This window comes from Orbicella faveolata, unplaced genomic scaffold (genome assembly GCF_042242905.1).
Source record: "Orbicella faveolata isolate gen_17 unplaced genomic scaffold, um_ofav_v1 contig_12, whole genome shotgun sequence".
Classification (NCBI taxonomy): domain Eukaryota; kingdom Metazoa; phylum Cnidaria; class Anthozoa; order Scleractinia; family Merulinidae; genus Orbicella; species Orbicella faveolata.
Genome location: NW_028301539.1, coordinates 9,955,712 through 9,980,019, shown reverse-complemented (window position 1 = coordinate 9,980,019; position 24,308 = coordinate 9,955,712). Strand labels below are relative to the sequence as shown.

Genomic DNA, 24,308 nt, shown 5'->3' with positions numbered 1-24,308 from the left:
TACAGTTTTAATTTCAGTGATACCTAGAACTATGATGTTCGTTATAAAGAATTTGAGTCACTTCCCTCCATGTCATTCAAACTGACGCGGTGTATAATTATCATACCAGAAAAGTACGCGTTACCATGACTTTATTCTAATTGACTTTATGAGTACCTTATGATTTATTGAATACGTAAACAGTTTGGTGTGTCGTGTTAACTTTGCATTAGCATTCTTTGCCACGTTTTAGTAATCTGTAGTTCGTCGTCGTGTATTTGTTCTCTATATATGTTTATTTTTAGCGACACTAAATGGTAAATTTATCAATTTTTTCGTTGTTATTTCCTTTGCTGAGGCCCTTGAACTCAATTTGAAGTTGACGGAAATGACGGTGGAGGTAATAGTTACCAAGGCTATTCACTCAGTGTTAGTAGCAGCAACGTTGGTTGGAAATGTGTTGGTCTGTCTTGCTATCCTGAGGAACAAAGTTTTACAGACCCCATTGAACTATCTGCTTATGAATCTTGCCATTGCCGATATGATGATTGTGATTTCATTCACGCCAAGGCATATCCTCGAAGGACTCTACCATCATCCGCGTGGATTGGTAGGAGAAATATTATGTAAAACAATAACGTCGGATACATTTACCTGGGTTGGAGGTGTAGCTTCGGCGATAAGCTTGGTAGTGATGGCATACGAGCGGTTTGCAGCGATTACAGCCCAATTCGGAAGGCTAGCTACTTTTAATCATCGAAAATTGAGGATCGTGGTCGTCTTTTGCTGGACTGCTGCGATAATATTCAACGTTCCATTATTTTGCGTAAGACATCTTAACAGCCAGCGTGGATTCTGTGAGAGCCATTGGCCAAGTGTAAAATTTGCACTAGGTAATAATTTTGCCTGGTTGATCTTAATTGGAATAGTTCCGTTCAGCCTCATGACATTTTTCTACGGGAAGGTGGCGATGCACTTAAGGAGAGAGGTTGTACCTAGACAACATTTATCAGTACCCATGATGAAATCCAGAAAGAAAGTCACCAAGATGCTCATGACAGTAACAGCTATATACGGGATCTGCTGGATCCCTAACTTAATTCTTTACGTTGTTTGGTACTTTGCTTCGGAAGAGGATGTCATGTATACTATAAATAAGGTTTTTTTAGTTTTAATATTGGTAAATTCATGTGCCAATCCTATTGTTTACGCTCTACAGAATAGATTATTCAGAAAGCACATGGTAAATATTTTCTGCTTGTGCAAAAGGCGTTTTGGAAATCGACAGGATTTTTGTATAGCTCTCAAAAAATGGGAAGGAAACACAAGTTCATCGAACCCAAAACCTATCCGCCTCGTGCAACGTGGGGACGAAGTAAGGGTGTTGAAATTTCCTAGTTAGGGGCATTGTGATAAGTTGACATTGTTGTAAAAGTTGTGTCCGTGGCTCGCTATAAATCGGTCCTCATTTGCATATTTTCCTTCGTCTGAGTAAACAAAGTAGAAAGCATTTTGTTTTTTAAAATTCTGACTCTTTATTTATTCACGTGACAGGACAAAGAAACAGAAATCTTTTATACCCACTCAAGATGCTACAGCAAGTTTTCAATGTCCTAGTGTTTGTTATATAACACATATCACATAGGCCCAAGAATTAAATGAATACCCGTTTGCATTTTGCGTTTTGCAAATTTTGAATAACGCATTAGTTAACTATTAAAGAGCCAAACGAAATCTTACTTTAAGCACATTTAATATTCTGCTTTCCTTTGATGCTCAATTTACAAGTAGTAACGTCTTAACATAATTGAAATATTAGTAAGTTTAAAGTCAAAACAAAACCATACCTGGCTGAGGAAGCTACTGTGATGAAATAAAATCCGCAATTTAGACTGGGAAGCCATATAATCATTATAACATAACAATGCGGAATTTTTAATACTTCAGTCCTTTTTACATCAATTTTGTTTGGTTGTGTGGAATTTTAACTGATTTGATACGGCGTTTTTGAATTACATAAATGTGGTTCCTTTTTATGTTAACGTTTGGTGTGTAGGCGCAATGATTTGATTCATAAATAATCATAACTACATTGCAAGTTAAAAAATTATATATGTTGATAATAAAAATGTCACATATCAACCCGCTACCACGGGGCAAGGCAAAATGCGAAATGAAGTCAGTTGAGTAAAACGTTTGCCTGAATGACAAAAAGGAGATGCGCTCGTCTTTTCTGTACATGACGCAGTCGACAGATTCCAATGAAAACTGCAAGGCAGGTTCAAAGTCCGACCGAGGTATCAGCGTTTAGTAGAAATAAAAACTAATTTAAAAAACATTGTAAAATGACATTACTTTTTTTCACCAGGAGGTACCATAAATTAAACGAAACCCTAAAATCTACTTAAGGTGGAATAATTCGCATGGGATGAAATTATTAAAAGATAAGGTAATGATATATCTTCTCAGATAACATCGATATATGAATAACGCCATAAAATAACTTACTTCCGATCATTTCTATTTTTTACTGGCAAGCTCTGGTTCGCCGCACCCATATCACATAACAATGCAAATGACTAATAATGGAATTCGCCACTGCCACCTTCAATAGCTTTTATTTTTTCAGCTGTGTTTAGGAAAATGAATTTCATCAAAACAACAATTAAGTTTACTTCAGGTCCAACCTAAAACACCCTTTATATGAATTTATAATAAAGCTCAAAAATAGGAATTCAGGGTACTATACTGATAGATCGTTTCTATCTAGTGTTTAAAATCTAGTTTTAACTAGCGCGTAAGTATTAACAACACAGGCAGAATCAGGAAGATGATGAATCATCGCGTTTTGTTTGGAATATTTTACAGCAAAAGGCGCTACCTAGCAATATCTTACTCCGTCTCCGTATGTTACTTACGCTTATGGGCAAGAAAAACCAGCCTCAACAGCGCAGCTGGTCACACAGTTCTACGAAAAAATAACTACCTGTTATGGTCTCTTGCACGGAGTGAGTAGATTTATTGTAACAAACAATGACGCAAGTACACTGCTTACAGTTAGAAGACTTGCACTCACAAATTTCCGTGGCAAATGAAAGTACGCAAGATTCAGGAAATGACGATCTACGCCGCATAAAGGTTTCGTCCTATTTTACGGTTAATGAAACTAACTGGAGAGTTCTATGGGGATGTTACAATGGACGAGATTTTACAAGAAGATTGGAGCGTCTTTTCTCGTTTTTACTGTGGGTTGGTGCTTCTAGGTCAATGGTTTATCGTCGTGCAGGCTGTGACGAGTCTATTCTTTGAAGGCGTAGCTCAGATGAACACGTTTTTCTTCTTATTGACCTTTAGCATTTGGTATCTGCAGTCTGCAATAGTTAACACAATCTGTCTTTTCATTTTACCCAAAGGTCAGAAAAAGCCATCTCGTCTTGGGCAGTTTCTTCTTACTCGCAACAACATCTGATGGAGGGATAAATACATGTAATATGTATAAAGTGTATTCATTACTAGCCTTGGCGTGTAACTTTGCACTCTTCAACACTGTTTGCCTTACGCTACTAGATCTTTACCGAAATAGCTCGATAGGCCGTTTTCGACCATGGAATGGTTTATTGGCATATCGCTTGATTCACTTGATATTTTGTGCTTTTGATGCCTTTGCATGGGCTCTACCATATACACTGTTTTATGTCTCATGCAAATTGCTGGTCGGTCTATTTGAGAATTTGGAGAACAAAATAACAGCAGGTAGCCCTGATGTTCGCAGGATTGAATCACTACGCAAAGAACATAGTAAACTTTGCGAAACGGTTGCTCTCGCCGACAAAGTATTTTCGCCCTCATGTTGGCAGCCGTTGGTTCGGACGTTCCCTTGATATGCATCAACTTTTACCAGCTGGTAAAACCCCCAGATTCAAGCAAAGAGGACATCACATTTGTTGCCACTGTCTTTTATTGGTGTATTACAGTGACTGTAAAAATAGTCTTTATTACGATATCTGGAGTGCGAGTCAACGAAAAGGTAAGATATCACTCAATGTTTAGATAAATAGCACGTTACTTTTTGGACATATGTTATTTATGTTGAGGCTTTTGATGTACAGTTTTCTTAAATCTCATTTCGTGTTTCAAAAAGTCTTCACTGCATTCAATGTCCAATAATCTTAGACACTTTCGCATCCTGAAAAAAACAGAATTGTCATCCTTTGGAAATGACAATTAAAAAAAGGTTCCTGAATATAATTTTTAATATTTTCGGCAATTTTGTCTCATATTCCTAACACAACACTGCCGTCGAAATGCAATGTACCACCACCCTTTGGATTTGGAGAATTCTCTAGTGAGAAACCACCGGAAGATTAAAAGTTCCAAAAAATTAACGCGCCACTCTCACCATACTCTCTTGCGTGTAAGCATGAAAGATGTCCCTAGCTCTGCTGATAAATATTGCTTCACACTCTGAGACCTTGGCAATGGATCACAAAAATACTGTTAATCTATATAACAATAAAGTTTATTTTCCTCTCTCTAGATTCACAGCTTCTATGACATTCTGCACAAAATAACTGTGTCAGACTGTAAAGAGCATCTGGAAGTAAGTTTGCTTGTCTTTGAGTTTCTAGAAAAATGAAAAGAAACATAAAAATGAATAATAAACACAATAAAAATAACGGCAATAGAGGAACGTTGAGTCGTGATGTTTGCCGTGTGAACATTCTGAAATAATGACATAGAACCATAACCGTATACTCATCCTTTCCTTTTGTCTTTGTGTCGATGTTTACCGTGATTTCTTATATGCCGTGGTGTCATTATGGCTAGGGCGAACCAGGCTTTATGACGTCCAAATATGGTAAGAACAGAAAAGTGGCAAACGAGCCGTTAGGCGCGTGTGTCACTGATGTTCTTACTACATGTTGAAACTAGTCTTCTGTTCTCTATTACTGAACGAACACACGGTAAACTAGAATCCGTCGGTGTTATATTGTAAAGAAAACAAAATAAAAATGTTACTGACGTCATATGTACGTCTGTCCTCAAATATATGGTGAGTAAGAACCAATCAAAATACGAGAATAATTAACAAGCATGCACACAGGGGAAGAAATGTGACAACGCACGGTTTTCGTAACATGTTAGAGCGTGACAAGGACACTAAACGAAAAGCCGGAAGAGCATGTTATGTGAATTGATACCGTGGCATGGATAAATAAAGAACACCTACCTACCTACCTACCTCCTACCTGCTGGTCAATACAATTAGCAGTATATGCATTCTAACTAAGCCGATGGATATTACACACATGTAGAGCTACTGATAGACAGTTTAGAGGGAGAAATGGAGTGTGAATTACATACCTGTAGTAATATTTATCCCTATCGTTTAAGCTGTTCAGTTTCTGATGCATCTTCGTGGAGAACCCATCGGGTTGCCTGTTGGAGGATTGGTAGTGATAAACAAATCCCTTGGACTTTCGGTACGTTTGTTAAGACACTTACACTGAAAGGTTTGCTTTGATTATTTAAAATTAAAAAAAAAAAAAAACACTTATGACCATAGAAAGCTTATGAGAAAACTATTATCCGACGGAAAGAGCTGACTTACCTCTCTCACTTCCTGCGTACTTCATTCAAATTTTCAAAATCCCTCAATTCTTACTTAGATCATGTGCAGGCTGTTACTCAACTTAAATATGATGAAAGTAGCTTGTTCGAATTTGGTGGGTTTGGTGGGCGGGGGATTGCCTGTGATTGTACAATGTGACGATATTTGGTCGCAACACTGTGAGTCATGATCCATTTTTTAAGCGGAAAAATAGGCGTTACTTAAGAGAATTTCAGTTTTCTAAGTAGAAGGTAGCTTACGTATTGAAATCCGAGAAGCACACGATATGAAGGCAATTCCCATGGTGATTGGTTTAACACATCGCTAAACATTAAACTTTTGGCGCCCAGTTCAATGTTACTTCCGATGTAAAATCGTTTTGTTCGTTGCAAAACGTATATACAGACAGTGGGACACAGGGCTTAAGGCCAAATGATTGAGACAAATTAAACCAAGCTTTGTGTGCTTATTTTATTGCAGCTCGTCGGGATAGTCATCTCGTGCTTCGCAGTGTTGATAACTCTGCCAAGTTAAGATTATTACCGCATTGAAGACACGTACCTATCAGAGCATCACGCTGTTTGGAGGCTTAGAAGAAAGCGAAGAACACACGGGGTGGGGAAAGAAGAAGCGATTTAATTTTCGTTAATTTTGGGAAACTACCCTGATTTATTTAATTTATTAGGAAATAGTCGCTCATCATGGATATTCTTTATAAGCATAATTATTGGATTCGGTGTTAGTACGGTGGAAAAATAGATTAAATCGTGTTCGGCGATTTATGTAAACAACCTGTGAACAAATAACATTAGGAAATACGATTACCATACTAGTAAAATTGAGCGAATCATCTGATTCTGGTAATTTTCAACGTCATGAAATGCGGTACTCTTCTATGAGAATTATTATCGAGTGAGACGAAAAATTGATTATATTCCAAATATCTTTCTGTTTCTTTTTGTTTTGTTTGTTTTGCCTTTGTTTTCGTTTTCATTTCGTTTTTGTTTTTGTTTTTGTTTTTTTTTTTAAATTTCTGCGAGGATTACTGATTAAAAGTTAACTGCGAATGCATTAGGTGAATTAAGATCCGTTTTCAAAAACAGCTCTCCAACATATGATTTATCAATCAGTTCTAAACCCGAGTTAAAGGAATGTCATATACCTCCAATGTGCAGTATTTCTAGAAACAAAATTTATTCATTCATTTCATTATTTCTTTAAAATGTATTTCTTTTTTTTTTTTGTAGAATTCAGACCATTTTTCCGCATTAAACACGGATCGTGTTACTATAAGAGATTTATTCTTTCTTACGTACGTTTTGCACTGCTTTTACAACTACCCCAGGCCAACAATTCTGATTAACTAGAACAATAATGAGATGTCATATTTTGGCGTCAAAAATTAGCGTTCATTTTTCTTAGGAACATTTATTTGACATAGTTATTTACATAAAATCCCACTCGTTTCTGGGGAATATACGTGCATATTGTGCACACATATTCTCTCAGTCAGTAAATGTGTCACTAGTACTGTCGAAAGGCTGCCAATTTCATTTCCTTACCTGAATAGAGATTGTGCAATCTAATGAGAGTTTTCGACTTGTCGCAAACCTGGTTAGTGGGAAACACTCTAGAAGATACTGTCAAGGTTTATGATAGTCATATATGCATTGTTTTGGCTCTGTCTTTCCCTGTTTAATGTTGTCGGACGTACAGTATTTCTTTTCTTGAATTTGAGGCACTTTCGCAACGAACGCCGAAACTTTGGCACCCTCCAGGCGTACATAAAAGGATCCATGAGCGAAGACAAGTACAGAAAAATATGAGCAACAAAAGAAAACTTTCTGTATGGCTTAGAATCTAGACATTTACAGAAATTTAAAATCTGGATCTTTATATAAAATGGCAAAAATGATGCACAAAACAAGATCAAGATCATCAGGCATGTGCTTGCCATTTTCCTTTCTGTCTCAAGAGTGTGACGGAGCGCCATCGTTGAAATGGACGCGGTTAGTCTCAAGAGCTCCGATCTTCGTCTGGACAGCGAACGAAAAATGCGAAAATAAACAACCAGCAACAAAAGAACGGGAATTGTAAAATGTGTATGGGAGAACGCTAATAAAACGATTGGCCAAGATTTCCCTGCAAACGAATAGGACAAGGGTAATGTCATCGCCAGCGGCCAACTGTGTAACATGTACAAAACCACTCGACGTGCTGTTACTCTCTCGCTGTAGCGTAAAGGATCGGTGACTGCTAGGTAGCGGTCTAATACCAATGCTATTACTGTCCATATCCCACAAACAAGAGTTGCTCCTCCTCCTATATTGATAACAGTGGCTATCCACTTTGGTTCGGGTTCGTCGACATACTGAAGGTATTCAACCACAGCGCGGCCATAACCGATTAAAAGTCCAACTAAGAGGTCGCTGAAAGCCAAGTTGGCGATCAAATACGTAGTTGGTGTGCGAAGACATCGAAGTGGATCGAACAATATGGTGATAAGAAGAAGGAGATTTCCGCAAATGGTGAGGGTCGCTAGGATGAAGTCGATGATTGTCAAGGAAAGAAAGAAGGAAGAGGTGTTCTCCACAACAGACATTTAGTTTCCCCTAGAAATCAAAATACGCCGTTTTGGGACCGCTCTAACCGGATCGTGCACATTTTTCTGAGGCATGGTCGATTTACATTTAAAATTAAATCGATTACCTCGCAAAACAAACATAGCAAGTTAACTTCCAGTTTCTCTCAATCGCCGCTCAGTTGAGCAAGGCAGTGTCTATCAGCCGCCGACAGTTCTAAAAGTGGAAAGATTTAACTTTTTGCTGCTATTTCAAAATCGTGTCAGCATTTGTACCTGCTTGAGTCTATCACGTTTTCACTGCGTTTAACAATCATATAGAAAAAGGAAAACTGTGATCTGTTTGCTTAAGTTTTAATTAAATGTAAATACTTTAGGCCTTCTGCTTCTTCTTCTTAATAATAATAATAATAATAATAATAATAATAATAATAACAATAATGTAAAGTGGTAAAAGATAACCTTCTGCGTCCACTATGTATTCTTCGCCTATATATTATTGCACCCAGAAGACGAGTACTTTAGGTAGACCGCTTTTCTAAAGGTCATTAAACAGGCAGTCTGAAGAAGTCTTAACATCTTGGCCCGAGCAGGTTGCATAAACATTGACGCTAAGCCTGTGTGCTGTCGTCACAAGTTAATTAAAATAGTTTAGTTTTATTTCAATGACCGTGATCATCTGTTATTAACAGTTAAGTCATGTGGGAAGATTTTGGAAAATTGAACGGGATATGATAAGAGTAACTAAAAAAAAAAAAAAAAAAAAAAAAAATACCAAAACATAAAACGAAACAAAGTAACAACACAAAATTAACACCACGTCGGCATAGTCTGAGAATCTGCGGTACGTACGTAGAGAAACATCTTGTAGAGCCTATTTGAAAAGGGATTATTATAATTGCGTAGGAAGATTCAGGAAACCAGGTCGGCCAAAAATAAACCTGGCGACGAACTGTCATGGCTGAGCTCAGTTGAGTAAAACTCACTTTTGGTGAGTCACTACATTTCGCACAAAATAGGGATATGTCAGGAGGGATCATTGTTGCCTTACGTCCCACAGAGGACTGAGAGGATTTTGTGAGTAAGTAAGAGAGATTCGGACATTGAAGAAGCTCTGCACCGAGTCTTTTTATAACGCTGATCAAGAACAGGAACAAACACAACAACAACTTCACTAGCAAGAACATCGCCGGTCCATGGCACGGCCGAACCCATTGACACACGTCAAAGTAACAGCTCTTGGACGTACTATATTCAATGCAAGCTTCATTAACATACAGTGGCTTTAACTGATATTCTGGAATAGTTGATGCGAGAAATAATTAATGAAAAAAGAACCTATGCCGTGAGTCTGATTTTCAGTCAGAATAGACCAGTTTTATTGAACCTGACCCAGTTTACAAGGCAACCATTTACAGTGAGGAAAGATCTCAAGTAGGGTACCGTATGTAATTGAACTTGAACTTGAGCTATATTGTGTGACGAAGAGCTACAGACTGTTCAAATATCAGTGAAGTATAGAGCGCTGTTGATTACGAAGCTTCCATCAGACTAACAGTAAAATAAATACTTAATAATGCAAATGAGCAGCTCAAAATTTGGGCTTAAATATTCATTTACAATAAGCTTTTATATTGCAAATATGTATGTAGTATATGTATCTCGTAAAGTTACATAGCATATGTATATAATTATATAGAGAGAGATATTGCAAGGAGATAAAACTGTATAAAGATTCTCTCCTTTAGGGTAATTATGTTCAAATCTGTGAGACATACTGGGGGATCAGTGCTGTAAACGGGCTCAGTTGACGACCTTTAGACGTTAAGTTGTAGCTGTGTAGTATTTTTTTGAGTGCAAAATACAACTAAATCACAGCATCCCCATATGCTGTAATATTTATGATGTTCCCGCTAAAAAAAACATAAAAAATAAAAAAACTGTAAACTTATTTTAACATTTTTACATTTCTTATCTTACTTAAGGATAGTTTTTATCTGTACAATCAGGAGCCATAATCGGGGACGGAGACCGTAAGTCTTGGGATCCGCGCGAACCTATGATATGGGACAATTTTTCTATTTTTAGAACAAATTGCGCCATCCTGACGTCATATATCCGCGCGGATGCACGCACATGTCGGGGGCTCTCGCGTGGATGTTGTCACGTTGCGTGATCAAATGGTGAGAGTTGAGAGATTATCTTGCGTATTTTTCACAGCCATGGCAGGGAATAAGACAGGAAATACGAACCAGAGCGCTTATATGTAGTTTTATGCTCTGAGCTAACGGAAAAGGTGCGTTTTTCCAGGGTCGAAAACAAGACTTCAATCTCGCGCTGGGAAGGAATAATAAGATCTGCTCGCGCTAGTTGTAAGCTTACGCGTATGTTTTTGCGTTTGTTCTCACTTAAGAATATAGCGAGAAAGCTCTCTACTCTGGTATCGAGTTAATTTGTGAGTTTCTCAGACAATGGTTAATCATAACCAAAGCCTGTTTTGATGGTTTCTTATTGTTTCTGCTTGTTTGGTGAGCTTGCAAAAGTTTTCGAAAGGAAAGTCTGACGCGTACAATTAGCTCATTTGCATAGTGCAGCTCGTGCACTTTCAAGTCCGACTCTTCTTGACAGAGATTTCTTTCGTTATCTTTTGTGCTGAGATGCTTCAACAAATTTCACGAACGCAAAAAAGGCTACTGACATCGTGTGTTTCTTCAACATAAGCATAGTGAAGTTTTACACTGCGAAAATGAAAATAGACAAGGAGTTTCGATAACTCGATCAACAAAATCGAAATCGTCATTCGAAGTTGATTAAAGAAAGCGTCATCGTAACTTTGCTGATTATTTCTGCTTTATTCACATATTTTCAGCTAAGCTTTTAATATGTTTTCAAACATTTATCAGTCTTAAACATGTTTAAAAACTATAGAGTTATTGTTTGAGTTCGATGTACGCTTTCACACGAAAGTGCGGCGGAAGTACAATTTGTCATGTTTACTGACTGTAGAAAACACGCATCGGCGGGCGCTCTCATTCATCGACAACAGAGACTTAACTGGATTTTTACACAAATAACACTGAGCAGTATCTACGGACGTAAAGTTATTGAGCCTTGATGAAACATCAAGCGTTGCTTACAATTCAGACGAAACTCAAACTAGCAATTATTTTGTTTTACTTTTCGGTCGCGATAGACTGGCAAATTCCTCGCAAGCGTGTGGTAAGAGGAGCTAGGAAACTGTGAAGTCCTGAAGCTCTGCTATATCTTAATATATCCAGCTAATTTTTTTCTGTGTAATGGAAAAGCTGTTAATCTTCAACATATGTGAAATTTAAAGTGGAATAATGTACAGCTCATGTAAAAGAAGCATCCGTCGGAACACAACTTGGTCAGCGATATATATCTAAGCTTAAAGCGGAACATACCTAAATTCGACACTGTCTTACTTCACTCAAACTGGAGCAGCTTACGACGAAAATACTTGAGCAAAATTCCAACAGACGTAAACGCGTTGAGTTCTGGGCGAAAAACATGAAAAATGTCGGGAATTTCGGACGCCATTTCCCCCGCGCGACATCCGCAAAAATCCTCGCAGCATGTACGCGCGTGTGCTGTAGGCGATGGCGCAATCTGTTCTAAAAATAGAATTATTGTCCCATATCATGGGGACAACCCCAATACTTGAAATGGCGCGCGCTTACGGTCTCCGTCCCCGATTATGGCTCCTGGTACAATTTATATTCTTTATTCTTAGATAGTTTTAGTTTAATATTTATAACCAATTGTATGCACATATTTACTTTGTTGTTTTGTTTTTTTGACGCACCTGTAAATTAGCCGGTGCGTTCTGTAGACTCTGCTTATCAAGTCTATGGGACGCATCGTTACCATAGCTAAGTGTGTTGTCCAAGTGAAATAAACTTTCTAGGTCTATGTCTATGTCTATTTTACGCGGAAGCACGAACTGATACCAAAATCCAAAGTCATGATTAACTACTTATTATTAAATTCTCAGCCTTGGATAATGCAATTCTAGCTTTCTGATTGGTTCACTGGATCTCGGTTACCAGCCATTATACCTGCGTTTGACCTTATATGGAAATGAAAGCGGCAAATGTCGCTCGACATGAGCTTTTTCGCGTGAAGCGAAGTTTCGTCGACAAAGAAAATGGATGGAAAAAAGCACATTTGGTGAGCTATCTACACAGGAAATACAGGGAATTATGGACAATGCCGTCCCAGTAACAACAAAAAAGCCACAAAGCTCGAGATAAGAATATTTAACGGCACGTATACGTTAAGTTTCCCTTAAAGTTGCAAAATTAAAATATGACCGGCGAGACTTTACGCATTCATGAAGATTATGTAACAAAAACAAATTTTACCTGAACAGAATGGCTTGCTAGTCCTGGTAGCACCAAATTTTCGAAACCGATATAAGAAATGTCGAAAGAAGAACTGAATGTTGAGTTGAAGTGTTTTTACTCGTCTGCGAGGAAGAAAGATGACACGTAAATTGCAAAAGTTCATTGATTAAATCCATTAAAGCCGCCAGTTGATCATTTCCTTCGCACGCCGCCGCACAACAAACCGTTTTCCATTATCTCTGACCAGGCAAATAAGTTATTAGAGCATATGCATTTGTAAAAGGCCGCAGGTAAACAGGCATAATTGCCGGCGTAGTCCATAAGAAACCAGTTTCCAATGAGCAGATGAGGAAACTATTCGAGTAAGCAAGCTCGGATCAGCCGAGAGCAAGCTGAATCCCGCACAGCTACAGAGGACGACCTAGTTTCATCTCAGTCTCTTTTTTGGTCGACGACGACGAGAGAATCAACGACAGCTAGCACCAACAATTCTGTCCTTGCGAAAAACACCTCAAGGAGTTGAGTGTTTTGAGCTGAACCGAAGTAAGCCCGGTTCTTTACCAGCCACGAAAAACCACCAGGTTGCCTCGGAGATTCTGAAGATGAATCTGACGCTAAAATAATTTCTGTCCTTGACTCTAAAACTGACCAACAATGAACTCCACACATACAGCTCGAAATGCCAAGGCTTTCAAAGCAAGGGAATCCTGAGAGAGATCTTGTCGAGAATAATTTTGGCACAACGTCTGTGTCACATGGCGATGAAAGTTTTCCGCAGCATTATTACAATGGCAATGTGCAAGTGCACAATTATTTGGCTCTTCTCCATGACTCGAACTTGAACGCTTTTCAAACTTTCTGACCAAGGTTATATCTCCTTCATTTGATAGACGTTTCTTGAATTTTACTTGATTGCAATTTCATTCAGCAAATTCGCTTGCTTCGCTCTCAAATTTTTCATTCAACTAATTTTACAAACGGCGCGCATGTCATGTGATTTCCCACTTGTTGTTTTTGTCACATCGACTTCCGGTCGTTTTGTAAAATTAAAATCCAATAAAATTAAGCTATATTTCCAAGAATACAAAAGCACCGAATTTAATAAAACAATTATTCCATTCGCGCTTGTTGGATATGAGATTGGTTATAGCCAACGAGGCCCGTAGGGCCTCGTTGGCTATTTACCATCTCATATCCAACGCGCGCTCATGGAATAATTGTTAAATAACCGAGAGTGAGGTCGTTACGGGGAAATCTCAAACTGAAGCCTTGCCGTGTTGACCCAGCGATAGCGAGGTCAATACGGTAGGCCGAGGTTTGAAATTTTCCCGTAACGACCAAACGGTCGAAGTTATTTACTTGTTTATTATATGGCTTATGAATTAAAGAAGTGAAAAAAATTATTCGAGCGGAAATCGTCAACTTACATCCGGCGATGCGCGCGTTTACCGATTCATTCATCGTCTCAAACCCAGGGAAAACTACACAGTCAGTGAACTTTACCACTGTATTATGTATTCTGATAAAAACAGATTTCTTTACGGGAAAAATGATTGTCACAGCCTGAAAAAGGTATTTTAGAATCGTGGTGCCACAACTTGATGTGGGAGTTTTTCAGACGTTTGTGGCGAAACGTCAACGCATAAAGAAAAGACAGAAAGTGCTTCAAAATAGTTCAAAAAACGGTCTTTGGGTGAAAGAAAATACTAATGCTTCAGAAGGCACTGCTCAGAATAAATCCAACTTTTGCATTCGCTTTCGACAACATATCTTCGCCTTCTTCATTCTGGGATTTATGGATGAACTTTTCAAGCCTTGTGAACGTCTAAAACTTCCCGCAGTTATCAGAAACACTGCTACCGACAGAAGCCACCTGATTGTTTACATCTGATGATCCTGGAAGCGATTTACCCTTGCTTGTGTTAAAGCGATGAAATCTATTTGATGAGAACTGTGACGGAGTTCAACATTTCGGTAATTGTTTTGACTAAGATGATGACTTATAAGTTTCTTCGTGGTGCTCTGCTCAGGATGCATGACAGATCTGCCGATGGTGTTTTTCACTTAGCGCTTTTAGCGTTACTTAATTAAGATTCGGCAAACTTTGATTGTTTTTGATCACTAGTGCCCGCCAAGGTTACTGGCTGGTAAGTCAAAAACGACCTCTATATAAATTGTATTAAAGAAAATCCCTAAACTTTTGGCTACTCGGAATTAAATTTACTCTCTCTTACTGTTTTTAATCGGCTTTCAATAATATAATAATCAATTTTTATTTGTACTCACTCTTGCTAAAGAAAAAATTACAATTTCAATGAAAATATTAAAAGTAAAAATTAGAGTATTAGCTGCCTGGAATAACCATAGGGGCTAGCGGAGCCAGGCAGCCAGTTAACATCAGCATTAAATAGAAAGAAAATACAGGTCAGCAAGAAAAATTCAGCACAAATGCACACACAAGAAGAAAAAAAAAAGAAGAGGAAAAACGCAATGTCTATGCTATGAAGGAAGTCTAAAATAGTTTAAGTTATATATGAATACAAAACATTAATATAAGAAGAGCACACAATAGCTATGGCAACTAATAACAGCCATATATTAAACTATAAAAGAAAGACTTGAAAAGGTGACTTTCATCGTTTCAATGGGCTTGAATTTTCAGAGCCGGGCTCTCCTTAATTTGCATAATCCGTAATCGGCCCGTGGGCATTACTTAGCTCTTATTAACCGAGCAGGAGGTCTGTATGGGAGAATCTTGACCGAGGTCCTGAGTACAGACCGAACGCAGTGAGGTCTGTACACACGACCGAGGTCAAGATTCTCCCATACAGACCGACTTAGCTCGGTTAATAAGACGTTTATTATATGGCAAAGAAGAAAACTTTAATTCGTTTAATGTATGGTTTGCTGACATTTTGCTAGCGAACGGCGATGAGCTTGACTTAATTTACCGAAATTTGCTCGTCCTCTTTGGTTCTTTTTTGTCATGAGGCTTTTTGGCACTTCCATAAATGATTGAGAAGAAAATAAAAGAAAATGGTGCCCATTTTTGTATTTTAGTTTGCTACTTTTGCAACGCAAAATGAAACCAATCTACAGATGCCGGTCTAGATGGGAAAATCTATACCGCGGTCAATATCGATTTCAGCCAATCAAATTCGTGAATTCGGTAGTTCCCAGTCCTTGTGAGACGCAGCCATATAATAAGGCTGCTTATTACATGGCCAGCTCCGTGAGCGGGCAAGATGAATCAAATCCTGCGCTGTGATTGGCTGCCTGAGCGGGCAAGATGGAGCTATCTTGCCCGCTCGGGACTACCCGCCGTGTCCCGGAAGAAAAATTTCCCCGAAAGCCATATAATAAACCCTTTACTGACCAAGCTTGTTCGGCCAAGATGGCTGGATATTGGCCTCGTTCTTTTTTCGCGAGTTTATGGACCTCGACTCCGTCTTGTTCCATAAACACGCAAAATAAGAACTCGGCCAATATCCAGCCATCTTGACCTCACACTTGGTCAATAACCCATATATAATGACCGCTCAGATTTCGCTCTTAGCCGATCAGAGCGCGCGTTATATCGGCCACAAGCCACATAATAAAACGAAATAATGGAATAAAGCATTTTCGTATCTCGGTATTGGACTGGAACTACCTTGCAACTGAGGCTAATTAATGCAGTGAGTCTTTCAATCGCAAATGGCATTCATCTTTTTTTAGTGATATTCCCCCGCGTGAGTCTTCACTACAGGATTGTTCCAGTCTAATACCGAAAATACGAATAATTGCCTATTATGGATTTGGCAGATGCGGCGTTGTTGATTCACAATTAGCTGCATCATAAATTATTTTATTGGTCACGGTAACTCATTTACTTTGGCAGGGACAACATAACAGTAAAGTACGAAACAATCATTCCAGCAATCTGAAAAATAAGAAATGAGCTGCAGATGATTTAAAAATTAACCAAGGGAATGTCTCCAATTTCTTTGTGATAATGGAGAAGGGAACATAACAATAAAAGATAAATGCTAGACTAGAAAGATTGCTCAAATTAACGTTAATTTCACAAACAACACTTTCTTTAATAAATACTTTCTTTAATAAAGTGCATAGATCTCCCTGTCAACAACATCAATCCGTTTCACCATGGAGATCGAGAACAACAACAAGATCGCCTTTCTCGACACGTCAGTTTACAGAGAACCTGATGGCCGCCTTACCACCAGTGTCTACAGGAAACCAACACATACTGATCAGTACCTTACGTATGGTTCACACCACCCTCGTTCAGTAAAGCGCGGTATTGTGAAGAGTCTGTACGACCGGGCTAAACGTCTCGTCACCAAACCATCAGTAATCGCTGGAGAGACGAAACATCTGTCATCTGTACTTGTTTCTAACCGATATCCCTCCTCTTTTGTACAGAAGATCACAAAGGCACGAACAACCCCAAGAAGAGAGCCTGTCGCGGAATTTAAATCCACCGCCGTTTTACCTTATGTCCAAGGAGTTTCGGAGTCTCTCCGCCGCTGCCTAGAACAACAAGGCATTCTCACCGTCTTTAAGTCCGACACGACACTTCGGTCACACTTAGTGCGACCAAAGGACACCGTCAACCCGGCTAAACAAGATGGTGTTGTCTACAGGATTCCCTGTGAGTGCGGCAAAGTCTACATCGGGGAAACAGGGAGATCTATGCAGGAGAGGATCAAAAAACACGACAGGGATATACGACTCGCCCGAACCCAGACCTCCGCCGTTTCTGAACACACCCACGAGACCGGCCACTATCCTATCTGGAATGAGGTCAAGTTTATTGATCGAGATCCTCACTGGTACACACGTAGGGTCAAGGAAGCTATTCACATAAGACTTCACCCTAACAACATCAACAGGGATAGTGGAATTGAAATTCCTGAAGCATGGATACCCACGATCAAGAAACACAACAACAGGAGAACGGTACAACAGCGGACCACTGAGGGAACAGCTACTCGCCGGAATAATGGAACAATAGGAGGATCGAAATGCACCAATCACAGCCGACCTTTGTGATATAAATGATACCGTGCAATCAGTCGACCTTATCGCCTGAAGAAGACTAGCAGTAAGCAGTCGAAACGTCGCGATCTACATCTCAAGTGACTACATCGTGAGACAAACGATAATACACTTTATTATTGCATCTACCACGATGAATAACAACAACCTTTTCCTCGACAATACTTTCTTTTTGTTTCAAAACATTTTCAATATTTCTTTTTTAGTTTATCAGATAAATATACTTTGGGTTTTTCAAATTTAAGTGGAGTAATCAAGATCGACATTAAACCATTATATTGTAGATACTGCACATCCTGTTTAACAGAAATTATTCTCTCTTTCAGCAATTTTTACAATTGTAATCATTCAGAAATACTTCCTCTACTATTAAATACCAGCGTCCTGAAAATGTGTCGACATAAAAAAGCGCCTTTTCTTTTTTGTGTTGTAACCCCCAACGAAAACCACCATGAAAGGCAGACATTTAGACTTTGTCGTTGGTTTGTTCCACAATTTTAGGAAGGGAAATGCTTACAATCAGTCTGTGATATCCCCCTTACTAGTAACTGACTGGTTTCACCGTTAGTGACGTGGACTTGGAAATTAAGATCAAATCCCCGATGGAAAGACCCTTTGGTTCACCTTAAGGTCCAACATAAACGATACTAACTGAAATACAATTAAAGTCAACCTACAAAATAACTCCTCTAATTTATAAATGAGGAAGAACGTCTTCATGAAATCACTCATAAATTGTTAACTCTTCGGATTTGTTTGTACTTGAATATTTAGTTACTAAGTCTTGTTTTTCATTTCTATTTCTCTCTGCCTTTCTCTCTCACTTTCTATTTTTCTATATTTCTTTCTGTTTTCCGTTTTTTTTTCCTTTTTTCATTGTGGAGGGGGGAGGGTGGATGGTGGGACAGAAGATGTTTCTTGCTGGACAATGTCTCATAAAAAGAAATAAATAAAATAAGTTAATGATAAATAACAATATTTAGGGACGAAACAACATCAGCCTTATCTGGTTTACATTCGGATTCTCCGATTTATCCTGGTCGAATTTACGGAATTTGGAGTGTTGGAGGGAGGAAAACCGGAAAACCCGGAGAAAAACCCTCGGAGAAAGGCGAAAACCAACAACAAACTCAGCCCACATATGGCACCGGGCAGGAATCGAAACCGGGCCACATCGGTGGAAGGCGAGCGCTCTCACCACTGTGTGATCCCTTCTCCCCATCTTCGTGAATATTTAGGAAAATACATTTCCCACACCTGTAGAGCAGCAAACACCTCCCTTTCGTCTTCCTTTGATCCAAGAGAAGTTTGTAAGATATTTTGGAAGTTGTGAATCTCAAAAAGGAATATCAAATTCACGATACGATACATTCATTCTTAACATGGGAGTGCTTTGCAAGTTAGCATATGAAAGTAAAAAATAGATGTTTAATTATAAGAAAATAGGAGAGTAGCAACAGAAAGACTCTAAACACTTCAACTTACCTGCAATGAACGAAAGGAGAAATGTGCACTTAATGGTGATAGAAGAAGGGCATTTAAATGCGAAAAAAAAAAATAGAAAGGAAGAAATTGAGTAACTAAACTATAGTTTAAAAAAGATTCAATGCTGCATACCTTTTCGCATACTTTAGATCCAAATATCATGATAAGTGCTAGGAGACCAGAAGAAATCAAAAGCAAAAATATATTCCCGACGAGGAATATAATTGTCTCTTCCTCGGGTAAATTAATAGCTCTGTAACAATTGAAGCAAATCAGAGGAATGTGCAGAGAGACCAGTTCGAGTAAAATAGGGGCGAGCATCTTGTCGGCAGTCTGGACCACTTCACACAATCTGTAATGTTCCATCTTAAAGGTTCCTATGTCCACGATGACTGAATGATATGATGACATTCGCTTATGCAGATCATCAAAGAATGCCTCAAGTATCAAGCAAGTAATGTAGAAAAACAAGATAGGAAGAAACCACACACCCATACCATAAATAACAAAGACAAGGGAAAGTATTCTAAAACCAAACCATCGATTCCAGGGTGTAACGGCTGCAGGGCTGATTAGGTAACTCACCAAAGCGCCGATTGCACCACAAACAAAAAGAAAACAAAAGATTACAAAACCCCTTTTTGCTTTAATTTTCACTTTCTCTAAATAACCATTGTTGTTGATTGCGGTTTAACTTCGAAAGAAATTTTCGAATCGAGATTTCCGCGAGTCTCCTAAAGGCAAGTACAGTACAGTCCAGCAAATCGTGGCGCTCAGAACAATCAAAAGACACCACAAGCTGAACATAAAGAAGAGATAAATGTTATTTCTAAAGAAAAGATCGGCAAAGGAGATAATGAAATTCAACCAGAAACCAGAAAGTACCACAACGCAATAAATGCGTGGAAATTGTTTCCCGTGACGACCAGAAGCATTTGACAAGTGTTGTAAATTTGTCTGTTCAGATTATATTCCAAAACACTTCATCAGTTTCAACGCCGGACTGTAGATTTCGTCGATTAATATTTTGATTGCCTTTTGGTTGGCATCTGCTCCTCCAGCAATCGAGTCTTCGACTTTGTAACATTATTCCTCGTAGACTGAATTGAAACTGTGGAAAGCATTTCGTGATCGCTAGGCATGGAAGGTTCGTTAGGCGTCGCTCTTGAAGGCATGATTTACGATCGCTAGTGATGCAATTGGGGCTCAAACGTAACAAGTTTCACTTTGATATCAGTCTTAAAAGTGAATTACCTTTTTTTCATTTGGTATGGGTTTTAATTAAGATTTAAATTTGTCTTTAACAACAACGTGCATTTAATTTGACTCATTGTGAAGTTACGATTCTTTTATCTTGAATGACCTGCAGAGAGGTTGCCATTATCTCTTAAGGTTGGTTATTTTGTTGCATTGTTTTTTGTTTGTTTGTTTGTTTGTTTGTTTGTTTTTTACATGAGAAAAGTCCAGATGTTTCTCATTATTGTTGTATAATTCTGTGCTCTCCTGTTTAACTTCCAATGAAGAAATAAATCATGAGTAGATGAATATATAAATAAACGTTACAGGTAGAAATCGAGTGAAACATATATTCGTAAACAAACTGTGCCACTCGGAGCGCACGGGAAAAGTTGAAAATTTCTAAGGAAATGTTAATTTGTATGTAAATCTTGATTTGCATATTTCTGTAAAATTGCAAATTGCATGTTGAGGTTCTGTAAAAATAAAATTACTGGAAACTTAAAGCTTTTAACACAGCAGGTACATTTCCCGTGTAAAATGTGATTTACACTGTCCTTTTCTACAATGATACTTTGAAGAACATATGAAAAACATGTAAAAATATTTTACGTTCTTTTACAGTACCTCCCGTTGTAAAAAAAAAAACTTGTAAATTGCTTTACTAAAGCATGTGAAATACGTGGAAATAATTCAACGGAATGCTGTGAAAAGTTTGGAAATGTTTTGTTTGTAACCCTGTAAAAACCATATAAATGAAAAAGGGGAGCCCGTAAGAAACATGTAAAAAAAAAAAACATGAAAATGAAAAAAAGGGGGACTGTGTGAAACATGTAGAACCCATCTCAATGAAAAAAGGGAGCCTGTAAGAGACATGCATGTAAAAACCATGTAGATGAAACGAGGGGCCTGTAAGGAAAATGTAAAACCCATGTAAATGAAAAAGGAGCCTTTAAGAAACAAGTAAAGACCATGTTTAAAAACCACAAATAAACAAGGGGCCTCTAAGAATTGTGTAAAAACCATGTAAATTAAAAAGGGAGCCTGTAAGAAACATGAAAGGACCATGTAATTGGAACTAGCTAGGGGGTTATAGTCACCTGTAAATAGCCTGTAAACACCATGTAAATTAACAAGGGGTGCCTTGAAAAGGCTGTGAAAACAGTGGGGGCTTTTCGAAAACATGAAAAAAACATGTTAATGAAAAATGGAGACTCTTAAAAAAAGATCTAATTTTAAATGAGGGCCTGTTTAAACCTTGCAAAAAAGTAGGTACTGAAAAAATGGGTGTTATTTATAGAACCCTCATGTAACCGGTTAGACCAACGTGGACTGTTCAAACGCTGTAAATTCCTAGTTATGTACAAAATGGGACTTTCACGACACGAAATGGCAAAGTTGGAAAGAGCATTAGAACTGTACAACATTTTAGTTTGGCGCACGCGCGTAAGCCAAAATTTGTACTTTTTTTGCCATTGCCCGTTCCAAGTTTTTTTCCTTGCCCCTTTGCTTTCCTTTTTCCCGGACCTTTTACTCTCGCTACCCTTTGCGTTTCATATTCTCTCTGACTGCCACAAAAAGTTGGGCATTAGTTATAGGCAAAGCCTGGACATGGGACTTAGGTATAATGGGCCATTTTACCACCATTTTTGCATCAAAACCGACAACGTTGTTTTTGAATTTGCCGTGTCAAACAAAACTCTGTTAAGAAAAATCAGTTACACCATGTTGTATATGCGCTATTATATATACACCAGCAAACTCTACAATAGATCAATTACTCTCTTTGCTTTCGTCAATAAATTAAACACAAAATATAGCGCTGAAAATATAGATTAAAATTCATCTAATAGTTAAATATCTTAAGGAAGATTCTCCTTCAAGGCATCGCTCTAGTTCGTTTTATTTATTTAGTGTACGAGTAGATATTTGCATTTCCTTACGTAGGTGTTATAAATAATGATAATGGAACATTTAAATAGAACTGAACTGGAATATTATGTTTTTATCTTGTAAGTAGTTTGCAAGCGTACTTGACTGTCACACTATGTTGTAAATAATGTTTGTATTTTGGAATTAAGCATAGGTAAAAAAAAAACATGGTGAAATTTGAACTGATGACGTCACAAGTGGTATAAAGAACACGACCACTCAGGGCGTGTATGCCGTTGGCAGTCAAAGGGTTAAAATGAAGTTACGCAACAGAAATTTAGTTTCCACTAGAAATCAAAATACGCCTCTTTGGGACCGCACTGAGCGGATATATAGAGTTTACTATGTCTGAGGCATTGTAAATTTACATTTAAAATTAAGTCGATTACATTACCTCGCAAAACAAACACGCAAGTCAACTTCCCATTTCTCTCAATCACCGCTCAGTTGAGCGAGTGCAGTCTCTATTAGCTGCCTAAAATTCGTGAAATGGAAAGATCTTTTTTTTTAAGCTAGCTTTTTCAAAATCGTGTCAGCATTTGTACTTGTTTGATGCTATCACATTTTCACTGCATTTAACAATCATATCTAAAAAAAACTGTGATCTGTTCACTTCAGTTTTAATGAAATGTAGATACTTCAGGCCTTTGGCCTCTTCTTTGATCTTAATTGAAAATAGGATAAATAGAAAAATAAATTTTCTGGCTCAGATCTTTGACTTGTGCTCGTACAATGTCGGCTGAAGCATTTAAATGGCGGAGAAACGCGAACACGATCATTGTTAACAGCTGGTAACTCGGGAACAGGCTGATCAGAAGCTTTGACTGGAATAAAGCGCTAGATGGTGGGATTAATTAGCCTGTCTCGGTAACTCAGTCGAGAAAACACCATTTTGAGCGTATCACATTCCTTGGAAAAGTAGGACCAGTTAAAGCCACGATTTAGTAAGCCGCCCTTGTAGCGATCATCAACATGGCTCTTGTAATGCAGCAGAAGGCCAGTGTTGGTAGGTTTGGCGTATACTTTTGTTTGGATTTATATAGATTTGTTAAGAATGGCTGACTGTTAGGATCGAGAAACGCCTGTCAACGACCCATTTGGCAAATCGCTCCTATTTTGCCCAAAGATACCCTTTGGTGACCTTATTCTAAAAATCATATTTAAAGGTTCCAGCAAATTTTTATTTTTCAGAAACTCGCGAAAATTTGAAAGCGCGGTCAAAGTGTGGTCTTTCTTGTAATAAAATAACCGAAATAAGTTGCGAGGACGAAGCGCTGCCAAAGTCTTAAAATAAATTCAATTGACTTCATACTTCACACAAATGTGGAACAACCACTCTAATTTATTCCTCGTTTTATATTAATCTCAGAGATGTTGATATAGTGGTTTTCCGAACCATTTTAAAAACACCTCTGAAGCGTGTGAAAAATAACGGTAAAATATAGGTCATGTTTAACAACATAAAAATGCATCTGGTACCTCACTTTCCGATTATTTTACTTCACGGCCTTAAAATATCATTATTAAACATATATCATGCCAAGTTTCATGCTCGAACTCGCAGTATTTCCCTTTGAGAAAAACAAGAATCTATGTCAATGTGTTGGGCGCAAATAACGCAATAATTATACACGAACAAGAGACAAATCAGTTTCAACGGCGAAAGTAAAAGGCTATCATTCATTAAAATGCCGTCAATTCACTGCTATCAGTAGAAACATAATGTCCATGACACAAAAACTGTTTTTAGACTTTTTCGAAACATTGCGTGCTGGACAACGCTAAATCACAATGTGCAACAGGCTTTTCCGGTTTAACTGTTTTTCAACCTGTCAATGCAATATACGCGCCAACAGGTAATTGACTCTGCGGAGCTAAACTCAAAATTATTTAGCTTAGTGACCCCTGTGATACTTCGAGAATCATCTGGTGTTTCAGTGTTAGCGTTAAGAGCTGGAGACCACTTAATCTTCCACGGCATACAGGTATCCGAAATTTCCAGGAGTACCCTCTTTCCCCTCCCCGACTGTAGCTACTACTAAGAGCCATTCAAGAA

At 38.2% G+C, this 24,308-nt stretch overlaps 2 protein-coding genes and 2 pseudogenes across 3 annotated transcripts; 2 read left to right on the top strand and 2 right to left on the bottom strand.

The window, feature by feature from the left end:
• Positions 1 to 214: 214 nt before the first annotated feature.
• LOC110051413 (neuromedin-U receptor 2-like) lies at positions 215 to 2,437 on the top strand. The gene has a single exon (XM_089283691.1). It carries the CDS (start codon positions 368 to 370, stop codon positions 1,379 to 1,381), a length of 1,014 nt encoding a protein of 337 aa, XP_089139817.1. The 5' UTR covers positions 215 to 367; the 3' UTR covers positions 1,382 to 2,437.
• Positions 2,438 to 2,669: 232 nt separating this feature from the next.
• LOC110051405 (uncharacterized) lies at positions 2,670 to 7,411 on the top strand (annotated as a pseudogene). Its single transcript, XR_016205746.1, has 4 exons — positions 2,670 to 4,006; positions 4,517 to 4,583; positions 5,374 to 5,462; positions 6,071 to 7,411. The product of XR_016205746.1 is annotated as an uncharacterized LOC110051405 (transcript).
• Positions 6,761 to 8,458, bottom strand: LOC110051406 (trace amine-associated receptor 7f-like). Its single transcript, XM_020757440.2, has one exon. It carries the CDS (start codon positions 8,190 to 8,192, stop codon positions 7,221 to 7,223), a length of 972 nt encoding a protein of 323 aa, XP_020613099.2. The 5' UTR covers positions 8,193 to 8,458; the 3' UTR covers positions 6,761 to 7,220.
• Positions 8,459 to 16,406: 7,948 nt separating this feature from the next.
• LOC149116525 (uncharacterized) lies at positions 16,407 to 20,259 on the bottom strand (annotated as a pseudogene).
• Between the last annotated feature and the right edge of the window lie 4,049 nt (positions 20,260 to 24,308).